Source organism: Siphateles boraxobius, unplaced genomic scaffold (assembly GCF_051911475.1).
Source record: "Siphateles boraxobius isolate OS27281-9 unplaced genomic scaffold, OSU_SipBor_1 2, whole genome shotgun sequence".
Lineage (NCBI taxonomy): Eukaryota > Metazoa > Chordata > Actinopteri > Cypriniformes > Leuciscidae > Siphateles > Siphateles boraxobius.
In genome coordinates this window covers 11,770,468-11,790,508 of record NW_027508810.1, presented here as the reverse complement: position 1 = coordinate 11,790,508, position 20,041 = coordinate 11,770,468, and the positions used below count along the sequence as shown (strand labels likewise).

Sequence of the window (20,041 nt, the reverse complement as noted above, 5' to 3'; positions counted from 1 at the left end):
TTCAAATAATAACTTCCAGTCAAATTATGAAACACTGAATCTACTAAAACAGATCTGTGTTGCTTTACATAAAAAATTAAATAAAATATTTCATATCCTACTATGATTTCTATCTATGCTCAATCTGACACGTAAGATAAGAGCTACACAGTTTGATATACATATAATGTAATTCCATGGAATATTCTGGAAAACTGTGTTGAGAAGAATGCTGAGGAAACGCCGAGAGAGAGAGAGGGAGAGAGAGAGAGGGAGAGAGAGAGGGGCGGGGTCCGTTTTTGGCATCGTTGTGGGTGTAACTAACACTGTCTCCATTCCACCGAAACAACCATTCACATTAAAACTGGCCATGCCAGCTGAACACTGTAGCTAGTCTCTTTTATTATCATCTATCATATCGCCTCCTTTGGACCAGGGACTAGTAAATTTAATCAATTTGCTGTCGTTTATCGTCTGGTTTGACCTGGTAAGTTCGGATGGTTTCGATGGAGTGACTTTAGCGGATGCTAGCTGTCGCGTTAGCCAGCTCAGGGATCGCCTCATAGCGACTTATTGTATCATAGTATCAACTTATTGATTTTCACTCTCTTTGGATGTAGTATGATGTTAGTATTTCGTACTTGACATATTTAAATAATTTCTACCTTAATGCAATGTGCGTATAATGCCCGTATAGCGGATTTAAAGCTGTTTTGTGCCCTAAGTGATGTGTGCGGCTGCAGGAATGATGTTGACAGTGCTAAGCTATGAGGCTAACACGATAGCGTAGAAAGACGTTTATTTCTTACTAATGAGACTTATACATTCTGTTTCTTCTTTAGTGTTTGGTGTGCTTTAAGGCATTAATCACAAACAAAGCTGAGTCTTTTTTATAGTGGGTTCCTTTCATTTTTAATTTTAAATTTATCTATTTTTTTTCATTGCTATAAGATGCTGCTATCAGTTGGGTGAGATTGTTGACAGCTGAAGGTTCAACCTGTAACTGTCAGAATCACATTCTGTCTATAAAAATAAATATCATCTTAAACATATAATTTGAAATATAGGACAGTGCTCTTCGTCGTCTACGTCCTAAAATAGCTTCAGTTTCGTTTAATTGGGATGTGAAACCTGAATCCTGTATAGAGCTGTTTCTGGAACAGCAGCTGAGGGGGATTGTGCTGTTTAATAATAGATTAATTTTTTTAAATGTTTTAATGTCTTTGTTTCATTCGAATTGTATAAACAAGTGATTTTAAATGCTAAAATGTAGCATTTGGATTTTATTTCGAGTTTAGAAAGGATGAAACCGTTTTTGTTGTATATCCCATATATATTAGTTAGCTACACTTTTAAAAATCCTTTTCCAGTAGTCACGAAAAACTAGGCAAAGAAAGGCATAAGGATGTTATGGTGATGTTATGATTTTTTCTGAAGCTATATCCTATGCTTGCTTTTGACCTTGTAAGCAAAATAAATTTTCCAGGCGTACGCGAGTAATACAGAGGAAAGTCATTGACTGTTGTCCCTCCTGTTGATATAGATTGTTGTGATATCCACTTGTTTTGTAGTGCAGCAGGGCCAAGCAAAATCAAACGCATTAGATCTCCCAACGTGCTATGGAGAGGATGTCTGAAAGACTACACAAACCCTCTCATTCACACCAGCATGAAATCGGGCTGCTCGTGGCTTCCCAAAAACAGAAAAGTGGGCACTAGGATGATTTGTAGCCATTGGCATAGTGGATATGGCGATAAGTGACCTGGTTTTTCAAACCTGCTGAACATGTCTTGTTCAGATTACAGCTAAACCCAGCTGTCCTTGAGGAGATTTCAGCGCTGCTGCTGCTTGGCTCATCTCGAAGTGACAGACTCTCTTTAGATTCATCCAACCGCCTGTCATGAAAACAGTTGGAGCACCATATGGGTTGTGAGCTAGATTATGGTTAACTGCTTTCATTTGTAATGCCGTGCATGCCATTGGTCCTCTGTTGTTAAATGTGCTGTAATAAGTTTACTGTGCATCATAGCAGAATTATCATTCTGGAAATCAGATCTTAAACATTGCACTAAGTGATTATTGCTATGGTGAGCACAGTCATGTGATGAGCTGCTTTGAATTTTTTTCAGATAGCAAAAGTGAAAGTTTGCTTCCTGTTGGCGTTGTTAAGGATATGGTTTGTTTTTTTGTGGGAATCAGAGCTGAAGATTAGTTACACCGAAAAAAGATCTAAGCGGAAACATAACTCAGCTTCATCTAAATGCAATGCTGTCAGTTCCACAGAAACGACGCAATTACATCAGACGCCCTGAAGAAGTATTTGCATTTTGTAAATTAGCCTGATACTTTGCGTCCTATTTTTGTCAAATGGGCCTAGTTACATAATAATCATCTGGTATTTGTGACTGTGGTACATTATGAAACCATGGTGTGTCCACCTCATTTGTCTGCTTAGTCAATGTTACTTGCAAATTTAGAGAACAGAAAGTTTTTTCAAATGGAAATCCCTGCGTTAAACAAATCTACACAAAACATTTTCTTGTGTTTATCAACCCATGTTCATGAAACAAAAACAAAAAAAATCCCATAAACCTTAATTTAAGAAGGGACCAGAGTCATATGTAGAGACCAGAATATCTTAGAGACTTAAAGGGATAGTTCACCCAAAAATGAAAATTCTGAACTCTCCCTCATGTTGTTCAACCCCGTAAGACCTTCGTTCATTTTCGGAACAAGAATTAAGATATTTTTGATGAAATCTGAGAGCTGGATCACTCCTCCATAGGCTTCTTCAGGGATTGAAACTTGCTGGCCCCGAAAAGTTATTAAAGACATCGTTAAAATAGTCCAAGTGAATACAGTGGCTCAATCTTAAGTTTATCAAGCGACGAGAATACTTTTAAGGACTTAATTTCAACTATTCATTTCCTTCTCTGTGGGCCTCTAGTCAGTTAATGATTGCGTATAGCTACGTCACACGTAGGCTCACTATTGGCCGACGCTGGTCATGTGGGTAATGCGTGTGACGTACAACAACAGAAGCTTACGCTGTTACACTAGTGAACTGACTCGAGGCCCACAGAGAAGGACATGACTAGTTGAAATAAAGTCATTATTTTTGTGTGTTTTTTTGCGCACAAAAAGTATTCTCGTTGCTTGATAAACTTAAAAAGTTAATTGAAATGAAATAAATTAATTAATACAATGGAGAATGGATTAATCAAAAGATACTCTAAATATTAAGTTATCTGAACCACATAAATGATCTAAGTGGATTTGACGAATTAAAAAATGTGATAACAAATCATGAAAATAATTTTTTACAGTTCACTCGGCCAGAACTGAGCGGGATTTGAACTGGGGTCTCCAGCATGGGAGGCTTGCATGCTAACAAGAACTCTAAAGACCAAAGCTGCTAGTGCGCACGCACAACTCTTACTGGCCTACACTTGTTGTGCCTGCTTACTCCCAAGTCCCAATTTCAAGGGTTCTGCCCTTCTGAGTGAGTAGAGCATAGGGATGCTAACTTCTGATTGGAATTCACCCTATGTTTAGAGATCAATTTTATGGAATGAAATGTTTAACAGCAGCAATGCATTCTGCGTGAACAACCCCTTTGCCTGTCACTCGGAAGTCAGAAAATGTGGGTGGGTGACCTTTAAACGCTGCACAATTTTTTTCATTTTTGGTTTTTGACATCACAAAGTTGACCAGTATTTCATAAAGCCGCTCGTAAAGCCGTTTATTGTGTGAACAGCAGACATGGTGTATTTAACGGAAAAGTCAATCCAACAATTTTAGAATTATTTACAGCGCGTGAAAGCGGCTACTGCATTTGTATGCTATAAATATGCACATGTCGCTGTCTTTTAGGTCACTAGCAAAGACAGACGTAGGCTTGATGAAGTTGTCTTAAACAGATAATCTGCGCTCTGACCTCTGCTGCTCTTACTCATGGTCCCTTCAGAATGTTGTCAGCTAATCAGCCAAGTTTACAGTTTCTCTTGTTTCCATCTTAATGATTAGGGCTGCGTTCAGTGTTGCCAGGGACCACCACACTGCTAGATTGCCATTTTACTTCACGCTTGAACATTCAGTGGCTTAGTATAACCTTCTGGAAATTTCCATTCCCCGCATAGCTAGTTAGGACTCTTAATCAATAATGTCAAAGACAAGCTCAAGTTATTTTTTTTAAATGTCTCAGGACTCATCAGTTGTGTGGCCAGCTGGTTATTTATGAATAATTTATACTTGTCCTCCTTTATTTATTTATTTGTGGATCAGATCTTGTCTGTGATGGTCAGGCTTGATAGGATTTGTTCTTGAAAACGACATGGCGTTTTTGAAGTCACATGACGACTCTCCATCCAGCTTCTGCACAAGGTGGGAAACTTTCTTTTTCTTATATGTAATCCGTGGTATGACACATTTGCTTTGTGGCATATCGCCTCAGGGTTTTTCATTTGTCCGTTTGTCTTGTTATGCTTCTTATTATTAAGTTACTTTCTCCTGCATGACGCATTTCAAAACTGAAATCTGATTCTGATAATTAAACAAGACACAGTCTGGCAAACTAATCTAGATCTTCACTGAGACCTGTTCAACACCATATTGTATGTTCATTTGTGAAGACAGCAGTAGAATAGTGTTAAATCTTTAAGTGAACTTATGTTTTAGGTTTTGGTTCTGCATAAATGAAATGCTGCCGTTGTTGTCATGACACTCAACGCATGTTGTTTTCTGTCTGGAAGCAATACATAATGCAACACCATCTTTGCGGTCTAAAGGGGTCTATAGATGGCTAAATGGATTCAGTATTCAAATAAACGAAAGGAACTTCCGGCACATTTTTCAGTAGATTATCTCTGCTGGTTCAAAACAAGTTTGAATGGATTTTTTTGTAGTTTAAGGTTGAATTGCATCCAATTATGGAGAAGAAGAATAAAACTAATTTGCAAAACTGTAAAATTAGTTATCAAGGGTTTTTTACTACTTAGTGCCATAAAGTGTTATATCAGAATTTGAATTATTGCTTTTTCACCTCACTGATTGCCTGTTACTTCCAGTTTCCTGATTGCCAGGTTCCACCTACAATAAAGTGCTTTGCCTCAATTACAGGGAGAATGCTTAGATCTAGTGTTAACCTTGAGATCCTTGCCTAAGAAGACTTGCCAAAAGATATCCACTGTTATTAATTAATCATTGGCATTTGAGATTTGGCCTTTGTGTTGTAGGTGGTCTGATAATCTCCTTGTTAGGTCATCTTCAGGACGCTGTTGTTCCAAGGAATGTTCTGGAATTGTTGAAGCCGCTCTTTGTGTATCTATGGCATGCTTTTCTGTGACTGGATCTACAAACTCTCCTTGTGACACCAAATCAGTAATCAGTAACCATAGTGAGACAACTAAGCTTTGTAAACATCATGTCACCAAGGAGATGCGGAGAGATTTGCCTGCAGAAAATTCCAGCATCGTCCTTTATGTGTTCTCCAGAGCTCTGAGGAATGAGCCAAGGTCATACTGTGCGCTCTGGTAACAATCTAAGTGCTGAGCCGCGTTTAGCTTATCCAACAATGGTGAACATTGTGAGCGAAAGGTCATCATGTGTGATATGTGGGATTAGAAGCACATCTACTCTCAATTGTCTGCAAAATAAGACATCTGCTGTTAGGGCTCAATTCACGCATTATTCCAATTCGTTTTCGGGACATTTTGTTCCTGTCCCACATGCCTGGTGTCAAGCTGCTAGTCGTGCCTAAAATGTTAAAGAGGTCTACAATTTGGCACAGTGAAAATGCTCTTAACATTTCAAAAAGTCATTTGAGTAAGTGATAGTACAGGTAATGGAGTAGATCTAATGAACTGTAACATTGTGTACATTTCAGAGAAAATGTTCTTCCTGGAAAACGTGGAAGTTTTTTACGTGTATATAGAGGGGGTTGAGGGACTGTACTATTCAAAAGTTTTTGGGCCAATAGGATATATGTTTTTTTAGAAAATTAATACTTTTATTCAGAAAAAAGTGACAGTAAAAACATTCATAATAATTAGCCTACAAAATATTTCTATTTAGATGCTGTTTTTTTTTTAAAAACGTTCTATTCATTAAAGAATCCTGAAAAAATTGTATCATGGTTTCCAAAAAGTAGCACAACTGTTTTTAACATTGATGAATATTTTTGGAATTTTTATTTCCTTGTTTATACTCTTAGGACCAGGAAAGTTACTTTTGGAAGTAATGCATTACTCCCTAAAAAAGTAACTAATTGCATTACTTTTTTATGGAAAGTAATTCCTTAGATTACTTTTGCATTACATTTTCCTCACCTGGGGCCTGTACCATGATGGTAGTTGAACAAACTCAGAGTTGCAGGATTAGTTTCGAGTTGACATAACAAACCAATCCAACCAGGCTTTGTTAGTACCATGATGCTGATCATCAACTTTCTCTGTCAACTCAGGCTTTGATCTTGAGTTTAGGTGTGACATCATTAACAAACAGCCAATCACATGCTGAGAAAGAGTGAAACAGCAATTCATTTCTCACGAGAGAAACAGAGCTATTCACTTCTCTCTTCTGCAGGATATTACGAGATTGAAAAATAATAAGAATTTAAACAAATTTACACAGCAAGAAGAAAATAGCTGTCTATGAAATAGGACAAGAAAATTTCTTGCTTTACCAATGCAAGTAAAAGTTGTGACGTTAGTTTATACTGTTGATAAAGGTATAGAGAGAATAAGCTCACATGTAGTCGTTTTATAGCTTTATCTATTGATTCTAAAGCGTGTTTATGTTAACTTTATATATTTATTCATTTAAGCTGTGTAATAATAATTGGTAAACCAAAATTGTACATGTATCAATTAAGGGTGTAATAATAACATAAATAATATCTATATCATACAAAATTATTATTCTAAATAAGCGTTACTAAAAGCCAGAGGATTTTGTCTTTTAAAAATCATTTGCTATGCATTTACCTTTAATTTGGAGTAGTAACAGGTGGAGTCACTTTGCTCACAGCTGATTGGTCCAAGTTCGCTTTGCAACCTCTTACCTGAACATAACCTGCCCCGGACCAGGTTAGCCGTGGAGCATTAGTTACTATGGCAAAATACACTGCTAAAAGCCAAACTACTTCTATGGTGCCTAAAAACCAGGGTTGGCGCAAACTAAGCTAAAACATACCTGGCTAGCCACCTAAACCGGCTTCATGGTATAGGCCCCAGGTCTGGTCTTGCTTGTTTGTTTTTAATAACAAAGAAAAGTTCTATTTTTAGGCCTTTCATTCCAGAAGTGAAACGAATAAGTCTCAGCCTGAAAGAAATGCAAATTCACACCTGCACAGTAGAGGGCGCTGCTAAAACAAACCTTACAACTGTGCTGCCGTTCTGCAGAAGAATAGAAGAAAGTTCAACACTTACTTAAAAAGATAACCCAAATGTAATGTTTAACTGAAGTCATTTTGCTTATTAGTATAGCTAAATTGGATCCTCAAAGGTCAGCAGCAAAGACATTGCTTAATAAAGTGATATTAAATACATAAAGTATATTTGTATTATATAACATTCAATTATTGCAGGTTTGCGTGATTTTCTGAGTTTGCATTTCACAGTTTTTATTAATTTTGAGGAATACTGAATCTGTTTTTGTGCAAGTGAGACGAGTAAATGCCTGCTCACATTTAGTCTAGAAATACAATAAGCATCATGTTCACACAGTGCACACAACACATCTGCACTTACTCCATATTGCTCTCAACATGGGGTAAATTAGACAAAGTAACTTGCGTTACTTATTTGTAAAAGTAACTCAGATATTTTGTTATAAATGTGACTGTAATGCATTACTTTACTCTGTATTTGAAAAAAGTAATCAGATTATGTAACTCATGTTACTTGTAATGCGTTAACCACTTAGAAGTCATTGGAACATTCGTTAACATTCCTTTTTAAAGAAAAATTAAAGTGAAGCATAAAAGCTCTCAGTAGCATGATTGGAAACCTTGTTTGGATTAAAATTCGACTTCGTATTAAATGCTGTTCATGTGATGCCATATGGGGTGAGCAGATTGCTCACGGTTTCTCTTCTTAAATTGAGTTTTAAACTTCAGCAGATATGTTTTTCAGACCGCAGATGTCCATTAACTGAATAAGTGGTTTGTAAATTTGGCCCAGCTAATATTAATTAGTAGGATTATTCTCTGTTTTAATGCATTTGCTGATGCTGCTGTTTTCTTGTTTTTTTTCCTCCAGCTTAACCACTAACGTCCTGAACAGGATTTGCGGTCTGTCAATGAGGAACTACAGGCTCATCTTCTGCCACAACCTGAAGCAGCCATAGATGAATATTTATTTTACTACTAGTGAGTGGAGCAGGAGATAAAGTTAACTTCTGGGCGTTTGTACTACAAGGTGAGCCCGCTATGACAATTTTTTTAATTTATATCACAATTGTCTTCTGAAATACAATGTTGTTGTAATTAAAACTAAAATGATGTGAAACCATCAACTGTTTTCATGAAGACATCAGCTGTCTTGACAGAACAAGTTCAGATTGTGTGCATTTCTAAACCTACTGAATGCTAATCATTCAGTTGCAGAGTTTTTCCCTTTATGATATTAACAGCTTGTGCAGTGTGGCTGTATGGTTTTTGATGGCATGTTGAACGATATGACAGCCACCTGCTACCATCTTCACAATCGGCGTGCCGCATCTGACGCCTGTACGATCTTTGCGCATGACAAACGCTCTACTTTATTTATTTATTTATTTATTTATTTCAGGTTTATTTAACGGGGACAATGCACACTAATAATACATAAATAAATGAATAGTGTGCCAGAATTAGCCAAAAGGATATTTTACATCTGCTGTCCCTGGACAGATCTTAAAGGTGCTCTAAGCGATGTCACATGTTTTTTAGGCCAAAACATTTTTTGTCACATACAGCAAACATCTCCTCACTATCCGCTAGCTGCCTGTCCCCTGAACACACTGTGAAAAAACGCAGTCTCTGCAGACACCCCAGGCTCCACAAACGGCAACAAAAACAAACTGGGCTAACCCGCACCACCAAACATAACAAACTGTTCCAGCCAATAACCGACAAGAAGGATTTGGGGGTGGCGTTTGGGGGGGGTTAGTGCGCGGATGAGGAGGAGGGAGGGTCTAGTTAGCCTCCGTTTTGTTTGTCAATACTTCGAACGACAACAAGAAATGGCATCTCCCAACATCGCTTAGAGCACCTTTAATAGGTCACACGTAATAAAAAAAAAGGATTGAAATAGTACATACAGGTTAATATGAATGTGTAAAAAAAAAAAAAGTTACTAAACCAACATATAAAATAGAACAATTGGTCAATATCGACAACAACACACACATACACACACAAGCCAAACTGTCTGACCATATAACAAAATTTTTTTGGAGATGCACCAAAAAAACTATATAGCTGGGACAATGACGAACAACAAAGGTTTAACCTATCTACACACAAATAAGCCAGACAACCTCATCGGCATAGCACAAGATGCACAAACAAACAGGCAGGACAGAGAAGACGGGATAGCAGCAAGATGTCATGTCAAATGTAATGTTGACAGTCCTGATTACCTGTTAGCCACTTCTTTAAGTTAAATTTAAAACTTACGTACGCTCTCTTCATCTCTACGCTCACACATGATAAGATCCATCGCTTCCGTGATGGGAGAGAGGTCCCGCTTCAATTTTCAGTTTGTTTTGTTCTTGTTGTCCGGAGTTTGTTGTTGGAGTCCGCACCCCACCCATGATAGCGTGTTTGTACAGGGAGGTGACCTGGTTCCCGCCATCTCTCTCTGTAGACGGACTGAAGCAGCCAGGCTGTGGAGGCGATGAGGAAGAGCCTCTCTACTTCCCTCAGCGACTCCCTCAGCACGGCCAGAGTGTTTGGGATCCCCCTGGAGGAGGTGCAGAACAGCGGGCAGCCAGGACATGAGGTCCCCATACTGGTCAGGAGCATCGTAGAGTACATTGAAGAGCACGGTGAGTGAGGGGGGACCCTGATGATTTATGTTACTTTCTTTCTATCCTTTATTCATTCGTTTTTAGCTTTCATCAATAGCAGCATTATAGCCACTGACCCTCCAGGGATAAGATCGAAGACGGACCAGAAAGTACATATTTGCCAATGAAATCATGTTTTTTTCTGACTCATTTAGACAATAAATGTGAAATGTATTCCTGTGATGCGAAGCTGTTGCTTATTTCAGTATCATTACTCTAGTCTTCAGTGTCACATGATCCTTCAGAGATCATTATGATATGCTGATTATGAAACATTTCTTCAATGTTAAAAAAGAATTGTGCTGCTTAATATTTTTGTGGAAACTGAGATACTTTTTTCAGGATTTTAAAATATATTAAATTAGAAAAGTTATTTTATATTATAAAATTTCACAAAATTACTGGATTTTTGATCAAATTGATGTAGCCTTGGTCAGCTTAAGAGACTTATTTCAAAGACACTTACAACATACAGAAAACTATTAAATGGTAGTGTAATTGATATAATATGTTTTCGTATTAATTGTGTATAATACTTAAAAAATAACTTTTTTTACTATCATTATTATTATGAATCTTTATAATGATCATGTTAGCTGATCGATAACGCACGATGGGCACTACCATATTAGTTTGCACCGAAATTCAGAGACATCAATTCATCCACTCCCAAAATACATGAAAGTAAGTGGCCGGTGAGGTGGGAGAAGAATGGAATACATTTTAAAGTTACCTAATGCTAATACCTACACAATGGCTATAGTTAGTCTATATCTGATTAGAATAAAACATGTCAACAATTTAGTCTGTATGATGCACTGAACGTTCTGATCATAGTTGTGTGATCGTATGCAGGTCGTAAAGGGTTAAAGTAGTCATAAATGTGACAAAGTTGTGTAACAAATGAGTATATAGGATCAAAAGAGAATCTTAAGATTAAATTGACAAATAGTAAACCTATCTGGATAGCTTCTACATAAATGTTGTAACAACTCAAAGAAGCAGATCTTGCAGAGTATGACGTTTTCATCTGATAAAGTAAAAAATGTACTGTAGTTTGGCCTGTATGATAGGAGTGGCCTCTCTGAACTCCCTGACAAAAGATGGACTTCCTTTATTTTGCAATATTACAGAGTCAAAAGCGAAATGAGGAACATTATTCAGGCTGGGGCTTTTATAATGACACTATATCATTATAGTCTTTCACCTACTAATTAGCGTCCATACATAAAGGATACATAAATCCATACATGTATGCATAAATAAGTTGATGCATATATCCCAAGTCTTTCCTGTTTTTTTCTTTTTCAACTACTGGTATTAGCAAAGTGCTTACACATCAAGCAGACTGTGGATATATTTTTAATAATTGTATGCCCTTGTTTAAACCCTAGCACAGGCAGGATGTTGGAAATATGTGGGCAGTGTTGTTAAGTCATTGAAAGGGGTTTAGCCACCACTGTTGTTTCCAAACACCAGCTCTTCCTCTGTGAGTTCAGCATACTGGCATTTCTCCTCCACTTTTTCATTAGGAAGGATGTTTTTGATCTGAGGCTAATTTAGACATAACAGGGAGCGATGTGGTGGCTTCCCCTTATGCGGTTTAGACCTTATGTACACACGCAGAGCACCAGGGATGGGAACTGAGACAGACCAGCTAATGCTTATTTGCCAACAGAGCTGTTAGGAAGCTTCTGATCTGGCGAAAATCAGCAGTTTGTTTTAAAAGAACTTCAGTCAAGAAGTCAGCTGTAAAAAATATCCATTATTGGTTTTATTCAAAACATTTGGGCTGAAGAATGTAAACTAGTTCAGCAGGACTGTTTCATTAGCTCATAAATCGCAGACAGAGAGAACATAGCTTTTTTGTTGACAGAGCTGACTAAAGGGATTATTAGTTTAACCTGCAAGCTGCTCTGTGCAGTGATTCAGCGATTATAGTCTCTTGTGTGAAATGTCTATACATTGTTCTGTGAGCCTGTTTCTCTTATTGAGGTATGTGTTTGCGTTTTGTAGGAGGGCTGTACCTGAGTCTGTTTCTAGTGAACGGGAACGCAGAACGTGTGGAATGGCTCAGGCAACGCTACGACAGCGGCGTTGAAGTGAATCTGGAGAAAGAGGCCGACCTGGCGTCCGCCGTCAGCCTGTTACGCCTCTTCCTGCAGGAGCTCCCCGAGCCCGTCATTCCTGCAGGCTTACAGGCGCAAATCTTGCAGCTCTATCAGGGTGGGTGAAGCCCTCTTCTGCCGCTCTGTTTTTACCTTCTGGAATGTTCTGGACACTTTACAAACTTGTAATATAATTGCATCATCAAAGCACGGCCGTTCTTTCACACCTTTTCATCAGCCAGCTCACTATTCTCTTACCGTCACATCATCGTAATTGCACGTCCCTCTGAACTTTGTCCTCATTATGGCGGCTGATTTGATTGCTCTCTTTTAGACTACAGCAGTGAGGAAGAGCTGGGCAGAAACATGAAGTACTTCCTTCAACAGCTGCCGCAGGTCAATTACAGCTTGCTCCGCTTTCTGTGCCGATTTCTGTCCGGTGTGGCGTCCCTTCAGGAGGAGAGCTGGAGCATAGGGGCTCTCGCCGCAGTCTTCGGGCCAGACGTTTTCCAGTAAGACTCATTTGCATTTCCTGCCAATTCATGTTAGCTGTCTTGCTCACATTTTATAAAGAAGCTGCATTAGAGAAATTCATGTTGGAGGAGCAAACAGTCATTTTTTCCAGTACAACACATTTTGCCTTGTGTAGGCCTACACAGAATCTTTTTTTTTTCACACTTTCGATTGTGTTGGAAAACCTTAAAAATGGTGAAAAGCTAAACATAGCTAAGTCTAATTTAAATGGTAGGGTAGATGGTGTAAAGACGTTGACTGTCTCATAAATTCTGCAGAGATCCGTGAACAAAATTATAGCTGAAATGAGTAATTTCTGCAGCATTAGATTCACCAAATGGAATAATGAAAATATTGATTGTTTTGAAACTACTTCCTAAATGCTCGCCTCCTGTTTGTCATAGTGCCCTATACCCACACCAATGGTTAAGCCAATGTTTTAGAGTCATTCTGGCTGGATGCTCAAACAAATGGAGCAATGTTTTGATACCACCACAGAGTCAGTGTTTACACTATTGAGTAAATCAGTCTACAGACAAATTGAGCTGAAGAATTTTCTCTTAAAATGGCAAATTCACCTTTATAACGATACCTGCCTTCTACGTTCTGCAGTTTAGACACAGATGCGGAGGATCTGAAAGAGCAGGAGTCAGTCAGTCGTATTCTGGCAGAACTGCTAGAGAACCAGGAGGAATACTTTGACTCGGAGGACGACGATGACATCTCCAACACCAATGACTACAGCTCCATTAATGACCAGGTAAACTTTCTTGTAGCTGTCTTGACGATGCTATCATTGATATTAGTTTTGCTTATCTGTATTGTAGACTTGGAATTAAGCCTTTTTTCCCCGTTATTATTTGAGTCACGGAACCGGGCACCAGTTATCTTGCCAAGAAAAATCTTTAATCTTCACACGTGTCAGCATAAGAGAGAAACTTGAGAAGATGTTGTATTCGTGCCAGGTCTATGTGTTCCCGGTGTTTTTCGTCCCTCACCCATCGACAGAACTTGAACCCCCTCCTCTTTCGTTGAAGTCGCAGGTGTGGACGTTTTTGGGATTTCCAATGAGTTATGTTGACAACGTTCGCGCTTCAAAAAAGCCACAGTTTGCAGACATCCCAAGTCTCGCGGAAGTTCCGGGAGTCTCCCGCATATTGATAGCGGCCCCCTGATGCACGCAAATTAGTTAAAATCTCCCGGAATCTAGAGTGAGCGAGCAAGAGCGCGCATACGAGAAAGAATAAAACTGTGCTCCAAACCGTATAGCGCGCGCACGGCAGAGAGGGAGAGAGCGAGAGACTTTCGGCTTTAAAAAAAGCGAGAGACTTTCGGCTTTAAAAAAAAGTAAATGTAAAAATCGAGAATCGAATCGAACCGTGACCTTAGAATCGAAAATGTAATCGAATCGAGGATTTGGAGAATCGTGACACCCCTAGTCTAAAATATGATCCTTAAACACGTGTTCTTGCAATCTACGTATAGTCCAACTCATGCATTTTAAACTTCATAAGATAATACAACTGATTATGAATACTAATAAAGAATGATAATACAGATACATAATATTAAATAATGAAATGATGTGAAAAGATGACATTTTAGGCTTTGGTATTCTCACAGGATACTGTGAAAATCTGTTATTCATTCAAAGTTAAAGGGATAGTTCACCTAAAAATGACAATTCTGTCATTAATTACTCACCCTCATGTCATTCCAAACCCGTAAAACTTTCGTTCATCTTCGGAAAACAAATCAAGATCTTTTTGATAAAATCTGAGAGCTTTCTGTCTCTCCAATGACAGCTATGCAACTACCACTTTGACGCTTCAAAAAGTAATCCATATGAATTGAGTGGCCACTGGACGTGAATTGTTGGATTCAGATGTTTATAGCCTGTTTATTTTGGAAAATAAATATGAAATGCATATAATTTGTAGTAAGTCCACTTTTAAGTTGAATTATAGTAATTCGACTGAAGCGCTGTCCAATTAGACAAAGATGCAAACGAAATTGCAAACAGATGTAGCAGTGAATTAAACAACAAACAAATTTGTAATGGTAAATCTCAATGTAATTACAAGAGATATGTTCATGCAATAAGTTTTACCTGGAGTAATTTCACTGAGATTTATTGTAAGGCTTCATTGATAATGGTTTGTGTTACTTAACCTAAAGCAAGCCCTAAAGAGTGTAAACAAATAGCAGATGCTTATAATTATTTGGAGCTATTGGATAAAGTGTGGTGTGTGTGAAACAGGACCTATTGATGTTTATACTTTGGCAATGTTACACTATAACAAAGATTTTTGAGAGTGATGACAGAATATTCCCGTAAATGTTGACATTTCACATATTGTGCTTTGTAAAATTATGATAAAAGAGTCTCTTTTGAAAATATTAATGATTGGATCAGTTTCAACCTGTAACCATGTTAAAATATCAGTTATCAACCTCATATTTCCTGATCAGTGTGCTGCACTTACAAATGTGGCTTTGAGGGAAATTTATATATTTGTGTTCTAGATCAGCAGGATTAGCGTAAATCGGTATTAGCTTTGTTCCTCTCGAAATACTTGCACAAATCTTGCAAATGCGATATTGTGATTTGAGTTTTGAAAGACGATTATATACTTATGCTTTGTGTTTGTTTAAAACGTGTAAAATGTGTGCCACCCGCCCCAGTTCCAGGGGGAAGCAGCGCTTTACACAGGCCAAATCTGAATCAAAGAAAAAGGAGAAGCAGTGTTCGATGGTTATTATGTCTGTGGTGTTATGTAATACACTGAAAACCAACCAAAGGTGTGTCTCCTCTATTCAGTGCGTCTGTGAGTGTGTTTGCAGACTGCAGGTTTCCTCACACCAAAGGAACGACTGTGATTTTGTTTTCTTTGAAAGTGCAGATTGTTTTAAATCTCATTTGTGTGACACTCTACATCCTTTTAAGGATCTCAGGATTTCTGACCTCACAAGACTTTACATATCTGCTTTCTTCATATACACAGGAAATAGTCAATAATGGGCTGTAAATACTTTCCACAAGACATCTTGTGTCACAAATTCTTGCTTGTGTCAGACTTGCAGAAAAAGAGGAAACCGCCCTTTTGTACAATACAGTACTAACTGCAGTTACATAACTGAGTGATGTAAGCTTGGTACCGGCACCTGTGTTGGTTTCCAGGGATGTCTCGTTTTTTTTTACGAGCAGAATTCTACAGACTTCCCGGGTTATTTTAAAGACAACCTGGTGAGCTGCCTTGCTGTCTAATCTCTACATAGGCAGCTGGCAACATCCTTAACCCTTCATTAAACCGATCATTATAGATCTGAAATGCTTTATAGATATAACTCATAACTGATTCTAATAGTGCTGCAGGGATGGCATGTTTGTTGGCCAAAACGCAGAAACAAGTTAAAGGAACACTCCACCGTTTTTTGAAATAGGGCTTATTCACAGTCTCCCCTACATTAAGATTGGTGGGCAAAAGCATTTTTGAGAACGAGCAAAGGACATACACGAATGTAATGTTTCACAGACTTCCACCGAATGTGGAACTGAGAAATCGATGGCTAGCTGCTCTGGATATCTGTACTTCAACACCTCACTACAAAATTAGCCAGTATTGTGTTTGCGAAGAGCATTTTGCACCGGAGGGTTATGTTGAAAAAATGCTATATACGACCAAAAAGACTACGTCTGAAGGATATGGCCGTCCCATCCATTTAAAAAGAACAGCCAGAAAAAAGTCCACATATAAGTTGTCTTTTATTACGCTTCCTTACGTGAATCTGTGTCTCTATTCAGTTGTAAGAAAGATGGGTAGAAGCTGTATATAGAGTATGGTTCAAATTGCCTCATCTATTATAACCTCATGTTGAGTTCAACCTGTTTAGCATGAACAACATGATTGAAAAAAAAAAATCGCTGTTATCGTTACCTGTGAAAAATTGGCTCTCATCCTCATGTCCTCAGGCTGTTGAGCGATCGCAACCTCCTTCTGTCTGTGTATTTCCATTGCACGCAGCTCCTCTTCTGAAAACTCAGTGTTTAGAGGTATGGTTCTGTATCATGACTGTCTGAGAAGTCACCTTCTTCCTCTCGCACAAAATCCCAATGTCCATCGCCATTCACTATGTCTACTGTCGGAAAAATCCAGCTAATATTCACACAGGTATGTTGACAGAAGTTGGGGGATTTCAGGTGTTGCGTGATATGACTGCGCCCAAGTAACAGTGCTTCGCCTGTGATTCACCCTAATATAGTCCCAAGTCAATATCTGCCAAGGAAATCGCCTAGTCTTAACCTGAATTGCTATCTGCTATTTGCTATTTGGGGTGGTGATGGCGCAGTGGATAAGACACATGCCTTTGGTGTAGGAGACCTGGGTTCGAATCCACTGTGAGACACCAATGTGTCCCTGAGCAAGATACTTAACCCCTAGTTGCTCCAGAGGCGTGCGACCTCTGAAATATAGAAATTGTAAGTCGCTTTGGATAAAAGCGTCAGCTAAATGAATAAATGTAAATGTAGATTTGTACTTGTTGTGAATACGCAAGCCACAAGAGGTAATTAGGTGTTTTTTTGTTTGTTTTGTTTTTTATCACTTTTACTCAAGACATGCTACCTGACAACATAGGATTCCATTCCTTATGCTAAGCTAGCGTCGGCACTCCCAAACTAAGACAATGCATGCACTGAGACAAAAATGCTTTTGTAGGGGAGACTGTGAATAAGCCCTATTTCAAAAAACGGTGGAATGTTCCTTTAACCTCTTGGCACTTGGTACTACAGAGGTTATGAACTGTTATATCTTAAACTTTCAGAGAAAATGTTTTTTTCTTTCTTAAGAGTTGTTGGCAGTCGATTTATTTATAGCTTGCGTTTAATTTTTTTACTTCTGCCAATAGACCCCTTTTCAGTTAGTAAACATGGTGACGTCTTTTTGTGGGCGGAGCTTAGGTGGCGGCAGAACGATCCCTCTGGCCACTTCACTAACATTAGTTTGCAAGTTTTGTTAGCTTGTTTTTTAACAATGACTAGAGAGAATATCCGATTTTATCTTGATGTGCAAGGTCACTCACTGTCCAGGACCGCGATTGTTATTTGCAAAAGTTAATTTTAACGGACGGAACCAGATTGGCCGACCCGTACACGCTCACTCAATGGATGGACGATCTGACAGGATTAACGTTTACGCCAGGCTACCTCCGGTTGAGTGGCCTGACCTCTACACCTATCCGATAGAGAAACAGAGCGTAAAGAGAAACAGAGGGCATATAAATCTTTAGATGCCTATAACTATGTGCTGAATGGTCATGTACAAGACTTGTGTGGTACGATCTGCAGTTCTGCCTAGCCAGCGCCAAGAAGACGACAATGTAAGGAGTGACATTACGCAGCAATTTTAATGATGTGAATATTTTCTAGAAATAAAAATTCCAGATACAGCATATTCATTTTTCATTGATTCTAGCACCCAACAACACAACAAGATGACATTTAGTAATACTAATACTTATTTAAGCTCCTTATTATGTAGCCGAATCTGTGCTGGTTTGTATTTGCCGCCTCCAGTTTCCCCTTTGTTTTGCCTCCAGCTAGCGCCGTGACGTAATTGTGACGTCGGCGCAAAAGGGGTCTATTGTATTTAGTCTTCAAAATGCATAAAAGATTAAATGCAAATTGTTAGTCACAGAGCTAAATTTCCACAATAATCCAAAAGCCAATGGAAAAATCCTATTGGCTATTTGTGGAGGGAACCAGAGAGATTCTAAATACACCACAAAAATAACCCATCACTGTTGAACTCTTATGAGTTTGATGTTAATATGTTACTAAGTTAACAATATAGGACTCTATGCATAAAAACATAGTATTCACAAATGTTTTGTAAAATAGTACATATTAAATGAGGTCCAGCTCACACAGAAGTCATTTTCAAACCAAGCAGCTTAGTGTCGGTAAACACAGTGAATTATCGTGACCAGCTTTCGCTCGAACATGAAAGTCCAGAATGCTTGAATTTCTATTGAAATTCTTAGATTCACCATTAGTACCAATAGTCTGGACCAGCCTTTCACACCAATGATGACTTAAAATGCTCTCTAGTTAGGATCGCCCAGAGCTCTAGTCTGCTTGTAGCTGAGCCACAGGCTCCCTTGAAGCATAGAACAGGTTGATACTGAGGATCTTATCTGCTCCAGTAGGCTCCTCTGCAGACATGCTCGGAGGTACTAGACGTTTCAGTCATCCGCCTGCTGAGAAGGTCCGCCCAACTGTAAAAGACAGCTTGGGAAGCATAAGAAACAGAAGGGGCAGAAACAAATTTGAGCAGCAGGGTGAAGGTACTGGCTGGGTGACCTATCTGGATTCGGGCCAGTGCTCCAGGAGCTGGCATGCTGAAATGAATATGAGCATATATAAGGGTTTCTCGCTTGAGAGCCTCTTCCACTCTCTAATCACATGTCTCACCCAGGGCTCACTGAGATGAGACGGAGCTGACTTGTGTAAATGTTTGGCCCTTGTCAAGGTTGGTGTGCTTTAGTGTTGAATAAAGTGTTTGGGCTCAGCAGGGTTTGTTACATTAGTTTGTTATGTGCCTAAGATTTTGTAATTTTGATAATTGCACATTACTAAGAGATGGACCATGTCCTGCCCGTCTAAGGAAAACGACTTATTATCTATGACTGGTTATTGACCATGACCTAATCTCCATCGCAACACTGGTTGTTATGCGTTTTATCATTTAAACTCTGATGACAGCCCTTTTGTTCTTCAAATTCCTGTTTCTGCCCATAAGTGTTCAGACCTGTTGTGGACCGACACAAAAATAAAGCAGGTCATCTTTCAAAAAAAAAAAACACGTTCCCGAGCCTGTTTTTGCTGTTTGTTTCGTGCGCTTGACAGCTTTTTTTTACGAATTAATGAAGAGCGCCTTTAATTAAAGTCTCAGTCAGCTCTCTGCTGTTGTATTTTGGATGCAGATGTTGTTGTATAATCTGTAGACCACGCATTAACAAAGCCTCTGTGGCCAAGCAAAGGCTGAGTTTCTGCATGCTTCAGCTTTTTTGTAGGTATCATCATGGATGAACGCGGGAGGATGTTTCCCCCATCCTGGCTTCAGCATCCATACTTAAGACTACATGGTTGTTTTTTGACAGCATAAGACGCTAATGAAGTCCGTGTTCGGCAGTGACCGTTTGAGCCACTCAATGTTACTTGTTCTTTCCACCGCAAGACTGATGCAAACAACACCGGAGTCCTTTCATCTGTCAAGTTTTGCATTGCTGATTTTATTATAACACCATTATTTAATTATTAATAATCATTTAATTGTTAATAATACTTATTTAATAATTACCATTATTTATGCTTTTTTTTTTAACTGTTG

General features: G+C 38.6%; 1 protein-coding gene across 12 annotated transcripts in view; it reads left to right on the top strand.

Moving 5' to 3' along the window:
* The first annotated feature begins 263 nt into the window (after positions 1 to 263).
* Positions 264 to 20,041, top strand: part of fam13b (family with sequence similarity 13 member B) — a 58,686-nt gene continuing 38,908 nt past the window's right edge. For 2 of the 12 annotated variants that reach the window (XM_077235927.1, XM_077235924.1), the window contains exons 1-7: positions 298 to 466; positions 4,264 to 4,362; positions 8,238 to 8,396; positions 9,828 to 10,008; positions 12,046 to 12,255; positions 12,472 to 12,649; positions 13,263 to 13,410. In XM_077235927.1, coding sequence (XP_077092042.1) covers positions 9,858 to 10,008; positions 12,046 to 12,255; positions 12,472 to 12,649; positions 13,263 to 13,410 — 687 coding nt within the window. In that variant the 5' untranslated portion in view covers positions 298 to 466; positions 4,264 to 4,362; positions 8,238 to 8,396; positions 9,828 to 9,857. Of the gene's footprint in view, positions 467 to 4,263; positions 4,363 to 8,237; positions 8,397 to 9,792; positions 10,009 to 12,045; positions 12,256 to 12,471; positions 12,650 to 13,262; positions 13,411 to 20,041 lie in introns of all 12 variants that reach the window. The other 10 variants (XM_077235935.1, XM_077235931.1, XM_077235932.1 and 7 more) reach the window with 9 other exon arrangements.